The sequence below is a fragment of the Cryptomeria japonica genome, chromosome 3 (genome assembly GCF_030272615.1).
Source record: "Cryptomeria japonica chromosome 3, Sugi_1.0, whole genome shotgun sequence".
Classification (NCBI taxonomy): Eukaryota; Viridiplantae; Streptophyta; class Pinopsida; order Cupressales; family Cupressaceae; genus Cryptomeria; species Cryptomeria japonica.
Genome location: NC_081407.1, coordinates 124,296,940 through 124,309,476, shown reverse-complemented (window position 1 = coordinate 124,309,476; position 12,537 = coordinate 124,296,940). Strand labels below are relative to the sequence as shown.

General features: G+C 39.5%; 1 protein-coding gene across 1 annotated transcript in view; it reads right to left on the bottom strand.

Annotated features, from left to right (window-relative positions):
• The window catches only part of LOC131038739 (nudix hydrolase 16, mitochondrial), an 85,738-nt gene extending 74,193 nt beyond the window's left edge, over window positions 1-11,545 (bottom strand). Inside the window, exons 1-2 of the mRNA XM_057971277.2 lie at window positions 10,841-11,545; window positions 7,714-7,828 (exon numbers count right to left, since the gene is read on the bottom strand). Of these exons, the coding sequence (XP_057827260.1) occupies window positions 7,714-7,828; window positions 10,841-10,911 (186 nt within the window). The 5' untranslated portion in view covers window positions 10,912-11,545. The remainder of the gene's footprint in view (window positions 1-7,713; window positions 7,829-10,840) is intronic.
• Window positions 11,546-12,537: the final 992 nt, after the last annotated feature.

Sequence of the window (12,537 nt, the reverse complement as noted above, 5' to 3'; positions counted from 1 at the left end):
GCACACAAATATGACATGTGGCTCAATGAGAAACAAGGGTAGGTAAGAAATACTAAGGGTAGGTAGGAGAAATAATATAATATTCCACAAGAGGTGGATGACCCACCGAATGTGGAGTGTAATAGCAAAATAAGACCACAAAAGGTGGAATTTCTCCTACAAGCTCTATCCCTATGTGCACACTTCCCTAAGTGTCTCAAATCCAAACTATGAAGAGATGCATTATCCTATGTTAACTTAAGTAAGTGTAATAATATCCAAAATGAATATTTATTTACACCAACACCCCCCCTTAAGTGCAACTTAGGGGAATGAAGACTCAAGTCAACAATGCAAGATGGGTCCCGGCTACTAGGCCATGATAGGTACCCATGTACAATATGCAAATGCAAGCAAAACTATGCAATGAAATCTCTCACAAACGGAGAAAGGGAGAAAACCCAATGGGAAAAAACTACCCCCCAAAAGAGAGATGAATGTACAAAAGACTCTCAAAGAAGAAGGACAAAACCTCAAAGAGGAAAAAGTCCCCCCCATAAGAGAGGAAGGAGAAGTCAGCTGACCCCCCCTAATGCCACATCCCGCACCCCCAAGAGAGCTCACAACTGCTGGAACTTACTCTCGGTGAAAGGTTTGGTGAATATGTCAGCAACCTGCTTTGCTGTAGGACAATACTGCAAATCAATGACCTGCTCCTGGATGAGCTCTCGGATATAGTGCATATGAATCTCGATGTGTTTGGTACGCTGGTGCTGGACCGGGTTCTTCGAAATCGCAATGGCACTCTGATTGTTACAATGTAGAACTGTCGGTCGTGGAGTGGTGAAACCAAACTCTGTGAGAATCTGCTGGAGCCAAATGGTCTCAGTCGCTGCGTTAACAGCGCCTCGATACTCAGCCTCAGTCGAAGAGAGAGCAATAGCATGTTGCTTCTTGCTCTGCCAACAAATGGGGCCCGAACCAAGGTGAAAACTGTAACCAGAAGTAGACTTACGATCAACTAGATCGCCAGCCCAATCGAAGTCTGTGTAACCAACCAAGCGAAGTCCTGTGCCTGCTGCATAGTGAATCCCATAGTGATGTGTACCCTGGATGTAATGTAGAATGCGTTTGGCGGCTTTCCAATGAAGCTCATGTGGTTCCTGCATGAAGCGGGAAACCATGCCAACTGCAAATGAAATATCAGGGCGTGTATGAGTCAAGTAGATGAGACTACCCACAAGCTGAAGATATAAAGTGGCATCAACTGGTGGAGAAGAACAATGAGCCTCAAGCTTGACTCCTGAAAGAAAGGGAGTCAGGGCAGGCCTACAATCAGCCATATGAAAACGTGCAAGTAGATCAAGAGCATACTTGGGCTGCGATAGTGTGATCCCGGAAGGTGACTGTGAAATCTCTATCCCGAGAAAGTAGTGCAAAAGACCCAAGTCAGTCATAGCAAATCTGTCATGCAAAGCAGATTTGACCCTGCTAATGATGGATGAAATACTCCCTGTAATGATCAAGTCATCAACATAGAGCACAAGTATCAAGTGAGAGTCATCCTGTCGCAAAATCTAAACATTCGGATCGGAATGACACCTGGTGAACCCGGCGGAGAGAAGAAAGGAATCCATCTTGGCGTACCAAGCCCTGGGGGCCTGCTTAAGGCCATAGAGAGATTTCCTTAGTCTGCAAACCAAGGAAGTATCCTGGATGAAACCCTATGGCTGCTCCATATAAATCTCCTCATCAAGATCACCATGAAGAAAAGCACTCTTCACATCCATCTGATGTACAGCCCAACCATGAGCTGCAGCAATAGCAAGTGTCAAACGAATGAGTTCATCTTGGCTACGGGTGCAAAGGTCTCAGTATAGTCAACACCTGCAACCTGCGAGAAACCTTTTGCAACAAGCCAAGCCTTATACTTATCCACACTACCATCCGCTGCAAACTTGGTCCGATAGATCCACTTACATCGAACCATCTTTCTCCCCTTAGGGAGATGGACTAAATCCCATGTGTTGTTCCTCATCAAGGAACTATACTCTTCCTCCATAGCTTGGTCCCACTCAGGAACCCCTGATGCTTCCCTAAATGTCTGTGGATCGGAAGCGGTAGTAATGAATGCATGTGGAAGATCCTGATGTTATGATCGAGTTCTCCGTGTATCCAAAGGATCCCCAACAAGAGAACCCGCGGACTCAAGTATCTGTCGAGCCCAACGAGGTCTAGGTGGGGGTGGAGAACGAGGCTCCTCAACTGCTAGTGGACCCTGCGGAGGTGTAACCCTGCGAGTCGGAGTTGAGGGAGTCTCATCATCTGAATCACTAACATCACTATCCACAAAGGAGGAAGGTGGAGGAGGTAGAGAGGCTAAGCTAGGAGAGCTTTCCTCAAAGTGAACACTCCTCTCAATGAATACCTCATGTGTCTCTGGATCTATCAATCTGTATGCCTTAACACCCTCAGGATATCCAACAAATATGCAAGGTCGACTCTGAGGTTCCAATGCCTTGCGTTTCTGTGGAGGTATGCGAGCCCATGCTGGACACCTAAAGACTCTGAAATGTCTCACAATCGGTTTCCTACCAGCCCAAACTTCAAAAGGAGTAATACCTTGCAAAGCTTTATGAGGAACCCGATTCTGGATGTGTGTGGCACAACTGATAGCCTCTGCCCAAAAAGCGGGATCAAGAGAACATGCATGTATCATACAGCTAGCCATTTCTTTGAGAGTTCTATTCTTGCGTTCTGCAACCCCGTTCTGCTGTGGAGTGTATGCAACAGAATGCTGAAGATCAATCCCCTCAAATGTACAAAAATCCTCAAGTCTTTTGTTCACATATTCCCTTCCATTATCTGTGCGAAGAATCTTGACCACTTTCCCTGATTGCTTTTCCACACGAGTCTTGAAGTCCTGAAATCTGTCAAATGCTTCACTCTTATGAATGAGAAAGTAGACCCAAGTGAAGCGGGAGTAGTCATCAATGAAGGTAAGAACATAGCGGGCCTTACTGAATGAAGGTGCTAGAAATGGACCTGCTACATCACTGTGAACAAGTTGAAGAACTTCCAAAGCTCTCCAAGTTTTCTCTTTACCAAACTTCTCTTCGGGATGCTTGCCCATGGAACAACCTGAACATACACCCTCTGAAAAATTGATTCGAAGAAGACCTGTGACCATGTCTTTAGTGCTTAGCTGCTGAAGATAGCGGTGGTTGAGGTGACCAAACCGCTCATGCCATAGCTTACTTTCTGAATTTGAATGAGTAAGCAAGGCCCTAGAAGGTGAACTTGGCACAAAGTGGGAGAATGAATAAAGTCTAGAGTTGTCATTGACTTGTCCCACTGCTACCAAGGCATCATCATCAAGTTCCTTTACCACAACTGAATCTGGGGTAAACTCAACCTTTTTCCCATTCCCATAGTGAGTGATTTGGTAGATGGAGAGAAGGTTGGTAGACAAGTTAGGAACATAGAGAACATTCTCAAATGTTCCATCATCCATGTCAACTGAACCTTTCCCTTCAACCTCTACTTGTGTGTCATCACCTATGTAAATGTGAGGTACCTTAGATGGCTCCAATGAAGAAAACTGCTCCTTTGTAGAACCCATGTGATATGAGGCACTTGAGTCAAGTATCCATTGCTGTGAAGAACCTGTTGTAGCCACAAATGCTTGCCCTTTTCCTTTAGACTGTGAGGAAGAGGAAGGAGTTGAATCCTTCTTTGTGTAGGCGGATGGCAAGTTGATGTTGTTTTTCTTGAGAAGATTGGTTAACTCATCAACTTGCTTTGCGTGGCATCGATGCTCATCATGACCATACTTTTTGCAATATGCACAAGTTCGTTTATCCTTCTTAGGTGGTGTCCCCTTTTTGGAAGAGGATGAAAAATTGCCTTGTGATGGAGAGGATGATTGTCCTTTTTCCTGGTGTGGTTTAGACTTGGATTGCTTCTTCTTCTTGTTGGAATCTTTGCCTTGACTTCCTTGATTTCCTTGATTTGCTACCAAAGCCTTGGACTTTGAAGACTTGAGAAACCCCATGTTCAACAACTTAGATTGTTCCAATATCAACATTTCTGTGAAAGCATCAAAGGAAGGCATAACATAAGTACTCCCCACTGTCAAACGATGAGTTTGGAAGCTAGATACAAATGCTGCATATTCTGGTGCAAGCTTGTCCAACAAGTTGAATATCAATTGAGCATCCTTCTTGTCAATTCCACAATCCTTTAGCTTTGCTCTTAGCTCATTTGCTTTGGTTACATAATCTTGGATTGTATCAAAATTCTTGGGATCTAAGTTGGTGAGCTCATTATCAATCTGATAGCCTCTGATTTCATCAACTTGTCCATACAATTTCTGAAACATATCCCAAGCCTCTTTAATTGTTTTACACTTCTCAATGTGGAAAATGAGGTCATCTGATACATACTTGCATAAGGTTCCAAGAGCCATGCAATTCTTTGTGAGACATTCTAATTGAGCATTTGGATCAGCCTTAGGATCAGGTGGTGTTGTTATTGTTCCATCTATGTAGTGTGTGAGACCCTTTTCCATTAGTTTACTCCATACTTTAATTTTCCATGATGCATAATTATGTGGAGTTAATGGTGGAAACTTATTAGGACTCATTGCAACAAGAATGGAAAGAGCACAAAGAGAGTCACAATCACACAAAACACCCCCCCAAATTCACTCAATCAAAGAACCCCCCCCAAATGTGATGATTTGGCACTTTATAAGTAGTGCATATACAATGGGCCACTTGCAAAATATGGCAAAGTGGACTTCTGATTTACAATTTTACAACTGCCTCAATAAGGCCAAAAGAGTCTCAAACTAATAATGCAAGAGATCTAACTAAGATCCAAACAATTTACAAGTACCTAATAGGCCAAACAAGACCAATATCTAAAAGTACAATTTTCACTCAAAATCTCTGAAATCTGATCATAGATTCTGAAAGTAGACGAAAAAATAAGCACTTTCAAAAAAAACGGCACCTGAAAAGGAGGTCGTATGAGCTCAAACGAGGCCTTTGAAGTTGCAAAATTGAGGATTGGACAGGTACAGCTGAGAGAATCCGAAAATTCCGAAAAACCTGTGCACCAAAATCAAAAAATAACCACACCACTGCGAAGATCACGAAATTTTAGCCCATTTCAAAAAAAATTGCACCAAAAAAGGAGCAAAAATGAGCAAGATATGGCCTTCCAAAGTTGGACTGCAAAACTGAAAAGCCCAATGGAGGGGGGTCAAAAAAAATTCAAAAAGTGTTGACGTGGCGCTGACGTCAACAATTCACTGTGTTAAATTTGACGGCCGTATGACCGTCGCAAAAACTTCGCCTCCCTACTGACTGGGCGTCCGTACTGTACAGACTGCTGACTGTGCAGGCCGTACGGATGACGTGGCACTGTACGGACTGGCTGTGTGGCACATTGACGTGGCAAACGGTACGGTCTATGTGGCATATGGAGGGCTGTTTCGGGCCACATGGCGAGGTCCTGTTGCTGACTGGACGCCTGCGTGGCGGTCGGGTCGACTGGGCGGCGCCGAGGTTCTTTTGCCAGCAGGAGTCTGTGCGTCGCCGGTGCTGGAGGCAGAGGCCGGCGGGGTCGGATCTCGGCGCGGCGGCGGCGGGAGTACCGGCGGGAGGAGAAACCGAGGCGGTGGCGCAACGTTCGGCAGCGATTTGTGGCTGCTCGGAGGTACGGCGCCCTGCAAAACCTGCACACGGCAGGTACTGTGTACGGGGGGGTCTGCGAACCCCCAAACAAAAGCCCTTTTTTTTTTTTGATTTTTTTTTTTTGAAAATTTTTCAATTTTTTTTTTTTTGAAATTTTTCGAAAAAAAATTTTTGAAAAATAAATTTTTTTGTAAAAAAATTTCGAAATCCGTACGAAAATAGCCAAGATGGGAAAAAAAAAATTTCTCGCCAAAATAGGTCGACTTTATCATCAAAATTTATGGAAATGGCCTCCCGGATTCAACGGTGATGTCCAAATCGCTGTATGATGCCCCCAAAAAATGAAGATCCCCAAATCTGAAAGTAGAAGCCTTCCACAATGTCTCCAAAAACTGATCAATGAAGCCCCAAAAGCTCTGATACCATGTTGGATTTTGCCAAGATCAAGGGCACAATGAAAAGCATAAAAGAAACAATAGAATGACAAGAACAAACTGTATTCTCATCAATATAAAAATGATCAACTGGATTAACCAATACAATGAATAGAGGCCTGCTTATATAGGCAAGGCCATATGGATGTATGAGCACACAAATATGACATGTGGCTCAATGAGAAACAAGGGTAGGTAAGAAATACTAAGGGTAGGTAGGAGAAATAATATAATATTCCACAAGAGGTGGATGACCCACCGAATGTGGAGTGTAACAGCAAAATAAGACCACAAAAGGTGGAATTTCTCCTACAAGCTCTATCCCTAAGTGCACACTTCCCTAAGTGTCTCAATTCCAAATTACGATGAGATGCATTATCCTAAGTTAACTTAAGTAAGTGTAATAATATCCAAAATGAATATTTATTTACACCAACACCATTTCTAAAACAAGACAGCAATCAAAATATCCTTTAAAAACATTGATTCTTATACGAAAGTAGGCACAATTTTAAAAAAAGTTGAGTTGTGATTTGCTCACAAATTAAACCATGCGACTTTGTTAAACATCTTGCCAAGATTTCCATTTGCTTTGGCTTGGCCACAAACCACAATTTAACTAATAGAAATCAGCTATTTTGCAAATAATACTTAGTCACGATTTGCATAAATATTAAATATACATTCAAATTAAAATTTTCTACCCACAAATCCATACAAATCTAACATACAACACCTTTGGGCTTTTTCATATGCTACTAGCAATCCTTCAATCAGTCTCTCCCAACAATAATCCCTAGGTCTTCACGCTTTCACCGATCTCAAGCTCCAACTCAGATTGGATACCATATTATAAAAATTAAGCACAAAAAGACTACCAAGGTATTCATTGATAAAATATGATGTGAGAGCTTACTTATATATGTTTACAACGGAGGGCAACAAGCCACTTCATGAATGTGAGAATAAAAAGAATAAACGAATAAAGCAAAAGAATATCCCAAAGTGAAAACAATTATATTTAAAGCCTACAACTAAAAGCTAATTGACCATTACTAAATAAAATGATTAACACATTGTACTTGTTCATAACAGCAAAGAGATGTAGATTTCCATCACATACAAGTCAAAAAATCAGTACTCTTCCTTGTGCTATTGGTTATGAGTAGTAAAAGGTCACATTCTGATAGTATGCATAAAGAGGCATGAAATATAATGCATGAGCATTGTAGATAAGATATGTAGATAAGCATGTACACCATCACATAGCAGATATAAAAATGTAGATTGCAGTCAGAACCGTAGCAAACATCAATTTGCAGCCTTATGTATGTTTTCTTAAGTAGAATAGATCATTGAATTAAAACACAATGAAATGTAAATCTGTGTTGGTGAAAAATTCATTGGAATGCTCAAGTCAATTATGGATCAATAATCCCAAAAAAACAATAATGACCTGTAGACGATGCATTCTTATGTATGTGCCCCAAGGAAAACAAAAACAACAGAAGAACAGTGGAGAAGTAACACACACATTAAATAACAACAAATGGTAAGGCCAAAGGAAATAAATTTGCCATTAAACATAATTTTAATACCTTTGGAAAAAGAAGACCACGTTTATTCTCTTTAGTAATCATAAGAACTTCAATTTTCTGCTTACAATTACCATTGCAATCATCATCAGCCCCTGCATACCGATACGGAATGCACCTGTCCCATTTACAATTGATCATTGACTATCAATGCTGAATCCAATTCAAAATAATTTAACAAGATCAATATTTGACAAAATAAAATTGAAATTTACTAAAAAGTGATGCAAAGATGCATGATCTCCATTTCCATGGTGATATCACAAAACCCTGGTAAAGAACTAATAACAGAAGTGAAGCAGAATACAGTAAAAATCTAAGGCCCATTGGCTCCATCTGGCTATTCAAAACCAAGCTGTGATGAAGCCAATGCTTTCAACCTCCAGAGACAAAAAAGGTGAAGACAAGGATAACATTCATAACTTAGCCCTGAATCATACTTTTTTAATGCAACCAAATTAATTGGCTGCAAGATATGTATAGGGGTGTACACAATTTTTAAGAAAAGTACCTTGCTAAAACGGTTGTGCTTTGTTCATCAGGTAATTCCGGTTCACTTTATGCTGTTTCTATATACAAAGTGCAACTGCATGCTATTCCATTGTTTCAAAATAGCAACCGTCTATGCAGACCAGTTCTACCATTGATATAAACAAATAAAACTCAAACGAGCTAAAGCAGCTCTTTGTCATTGCAGGTTAATGACTATTAATTGCCCAATGCATGCATAGTTGTCCCCATGCTGCATTGGTCATATTTTTCATGTGAAAGTGCTGCAGTGCCTAAAAGGATATTTTGTTCTAAAGTTTAAACAAACCATCCCAAAAAATATCACAGGGTCATAATTGAGTTGCACAAGCTCATTACTGAAAAATTCGCAGGATTGAGAACCTCCCAAACAAATCCTAACTATTTGTCTCAAAGCATTCTTTTGGGGATTTCAAAAAATAAGATATCACAAATTAGGTTTGTCCAATAAGCATCACCAATTCAACAACATACCAGAAAAATGCAAAGCTGGTTATCAAGGAGAACCATCACCAACAACAGAAAAAAATTCAACACTGTACCAGAAAAATTCAAAGCTAGTTATCAAACAGTCAAGGAATTGGAGTAAACTCTCGTTGGGAAACAATCCTAGGTGCATTGCCCAGGTTCAAATACTCCTACCACATGGTGGCCCATGCAATCCCAGAAACAAATACCAATGTTGAGGCACAACAAATGTGGAATATATAGCATTATTTTGTAGTTTAGAAAAAAAGAAAACTTTTGAAGTAGATTTATGAAATAAGCGTCAGCAAATTCTGAAAATAATTCAGCAATATATCAAAAAAATCCATAAGCTATAGATGCCTTTCAAGGAAACATGCAAATGTTCTAAGGGATTGTGATGTAATCCTGCTGGGATATACAAAAAAATGTTACCCAAGTTTAAATTTTGCAATGCATCCTATCTAATCCCAGCAGATGTGGCAAAACCGTACATTTGGTTGTCACTCGTGACCAATTGATGCACTTGAGGGTGAACTGGATTCAAATCTTACACCTGAAACCTAAGCTTTCCCCACATCATGCTGTAACCGTACCAAAGTTATGAAGTTTGAAAAAGGTGGAAAGGATAAGCAAATTGACTTCTACAATGTGATCAAAAATCAAGAATTTAAATTTCAAACTCGACGCAAAAAATAAAAAAGCACTTTATGCCAGTCATTTAGCACAGTTCTCAAAACCGTATTGGACAAAATCATTGTAATTTGAAACATGCATGTAGGAAAAAGACAGAATGATAAAGATTAGTAAAATGTAGGATGCACATTTATACATTAAACATTCCCAATTATCCGAAGTTTCAATCCATCAACTAAGACGAGCTAAATCAAATAAGGATAAAAACTAAATTAAAGATTGATAGTAATCATCCAAATGGTTGCATCCAGCAGACGCGATCTAGTACTACCATCAGACGCGATCTAGTACCACCATGATGGTGACCTGAATGCAATTCCTCCATGATGATCATCCAAGTGCAATCCCTAATGAGTATGCTCTATGGATTAATTCAGTACCAAGTATCGTTACAGAAGATCACTCAGATGAAGCTGGGTGCAAATCGAAGGCAAATTTTGGCATAATGGAATAGAAACCCTTCTGATGTAGCTTCTACATCTAAAGGTGTTCTACACTTGATAGTGCACTTCCCTGTATTAATTGATGGGAATGTTACAAATTTACCTAAAAAAATAATGTCCAAAAGATTGTGGTATGATGGAAGAAACGTGCATTTTAATGAAAACGATCCAGATCAAAATCCCCACAGTGAAAAATGGTGACCTACAGTCTCAGTTCCATGGCCTTGCTTTAAAAAACTTGTAATGAGCCGATATAAGAATTGGTGAAGAGCAATGTAAATTGTACCATTGCACTCGGAGTGTTCATGCAATGACTAAACCAAAATGCCAGACTTCTGCTATGGGTGTACACTTATTCAACATGTTGTAATCAGGTTAATGGCAGAGATGTTGATATGTGTGTAACTCTGTGGTATCCATCAAAAATAAAAGGTACCAGCAGCCTAAACTAAAGACAGAAAGTAACTGTCTAAAGGGTTATCGTGTAACAGTTGAAAGATACATTTGTACGACTGACCTAGGTTTAATACCCCAAACCACAATAAGATGGTCCGCAGTGGTGGAGCTGACCCTAAACGAAGTAAAAGATATCTAAATTATAGATTTAAAGCAATTGTCCGCTACTATAGACTGAATACAATTGTCTACAGCGTCATGGTTACGATAAAGAGCTGCATTTTTAAGAATTAAATGCCCCCGTCACGATATTGAGAATTGGTACAAGCAATTCGCCAGTGGACTCATTTCAAGGTTAAAAAGCAATTGGGCTATCATATCAAAACTTGAAGGAAAAAAATGCCCTTCAGTCATTGCTCCCAAAACCTGGAAAAAAAAAGTGTACCAAGTGTGATGATACAGTGATGAGTTTTGGGAAGATTAGGACAGATTCAACTCCCAAAAACAGCACAACCGACAGCCTAAAACAGGAAAACATAGCGAACAAAACTGAAACAGCATACATCAGAAGAATTTGTGGAAGTGAGAGAATGCAATGTTACCCGGCAACAAGACGATAGCCGCTCTCATAACGCTGCTGATGCCGACCCGTCCGCGCCACCAGGTCAGTCATGCTGACTCAGCCTTCTCACAATTAATTCCCTTCCCCTCCTCTCTCCTCCGCTTCTTCACTACTGAATATTCATCTGCATATTCTTCTATATTCCCTCAATAGACCCCACGCCACCAATTTATGACGAGGGTTTCCCCCTCTGCTATCAATTTCGCCACTAGATCAGTGGAATCCGCACTATCTTTCCAAGAATATAGCTGTAGAGCAGCATCTTGACCGCGAGAAGAAAAACCAAGTTTTGATATTTTTAGGCCAGAACTAATCACAAGTAGGTCGCTTTTTTTAACAGTCGCATTAAATAATATAATTGGCTGTCAAGTACAAAAAAGGCAATCAGTGGCAGAAAGTGCGAGAAAAAAGAATCGATCGAATCGACTCACTAAACAACGAATTCCCCGGACTGATCCCTTCCGCTTAACTCTAATCCTAAACCCTAACCCTAATTAAACCACGTCTGCTTCCATTAACTTCCCTTATTAAATTTAGCCGTTTTGTTGTATAGTAAGATTTTGCCCCCAACGATAAAATTTGTCTCTGCAATTTTATTAAAAAATAGCTTACAATTCCATGGTGCTTGGCTTACAAAAAAAAAATTATTTTTCGCTTTAATCATGGTAGATCTCTGCATGACTGTCACGCGTATGAAAAAATGGGGAGTCTAATTTGACGTGAGGCCTTTGATTACGGCCCATGCAAGTTTTGGCTACTTTTTCCTTTTTCTTACGTGTCTTAATAATTATACTTATACACGTGGAAGAAAATGCTTGGTCGGGAGGCCTCGGAGCCTACTTGCAGTAAAGATTCGTTAGGTTGATTTTAATAATCGAGGTCATTTATAGAAGCTTAGAAGAAGATGGTCCCTACTCCCACGTCCAAAGTGTGGGACTTGAAAGAGTACTTTATAAGGTATCCAACACATACATATAGATGGATGATGACATTTATCCTTGTGTTCGCCAAGTATTTTGGATCTAGTTGTATTATAGAGAATTTTAATGTCAATGTTTTTCCACAATTTATGATTATGTTTAGCTAAAAATTTGACTTGTAGTTAATTGTTTTTGCTGAGAATTTATGATTATGTTTAGCTAAACATTTGACTTGTAGTTAATTGTTTTTGTTGAGTAGCTGGGATGTAATTGTGGAGAAAAATTAGTATCAATATTCACATGTTTGATTTATGATTGTACTTAGTTAAACATTTGAATTGTAAATAGTATTGAATGATTGTCAAGCTTTTTGAAAATCATTACTTGTTTCGAATGTAGCAAAAAATTAGGAAAAGTAAACTAATTCATGATTATATGTTGGTTAGCTAAACATTTGACTTGTAGTTAATTGCTTTTGCTGAGTAGTTGGGATGTAATTGTAGAGAAAAATTAGCATCAATATTCACATGTTTGATTTATGATTGTACGTAGTTAAACATTTGAATTGTAAATAGTATTGAATGATTGTCAAGCTTTTTGAAAATCATTATAACTTGTTTCGAATTAAGCAAAAAATTAGGAAAAGTAAACTAATTCATGAGTACATGTTGGGAAAAATGAAAACACACTATAATTAATTTAAGGATGTTTAATTGGTTAATATAGTAAGTATGGTAAAATCTAAATTAATTGAGGG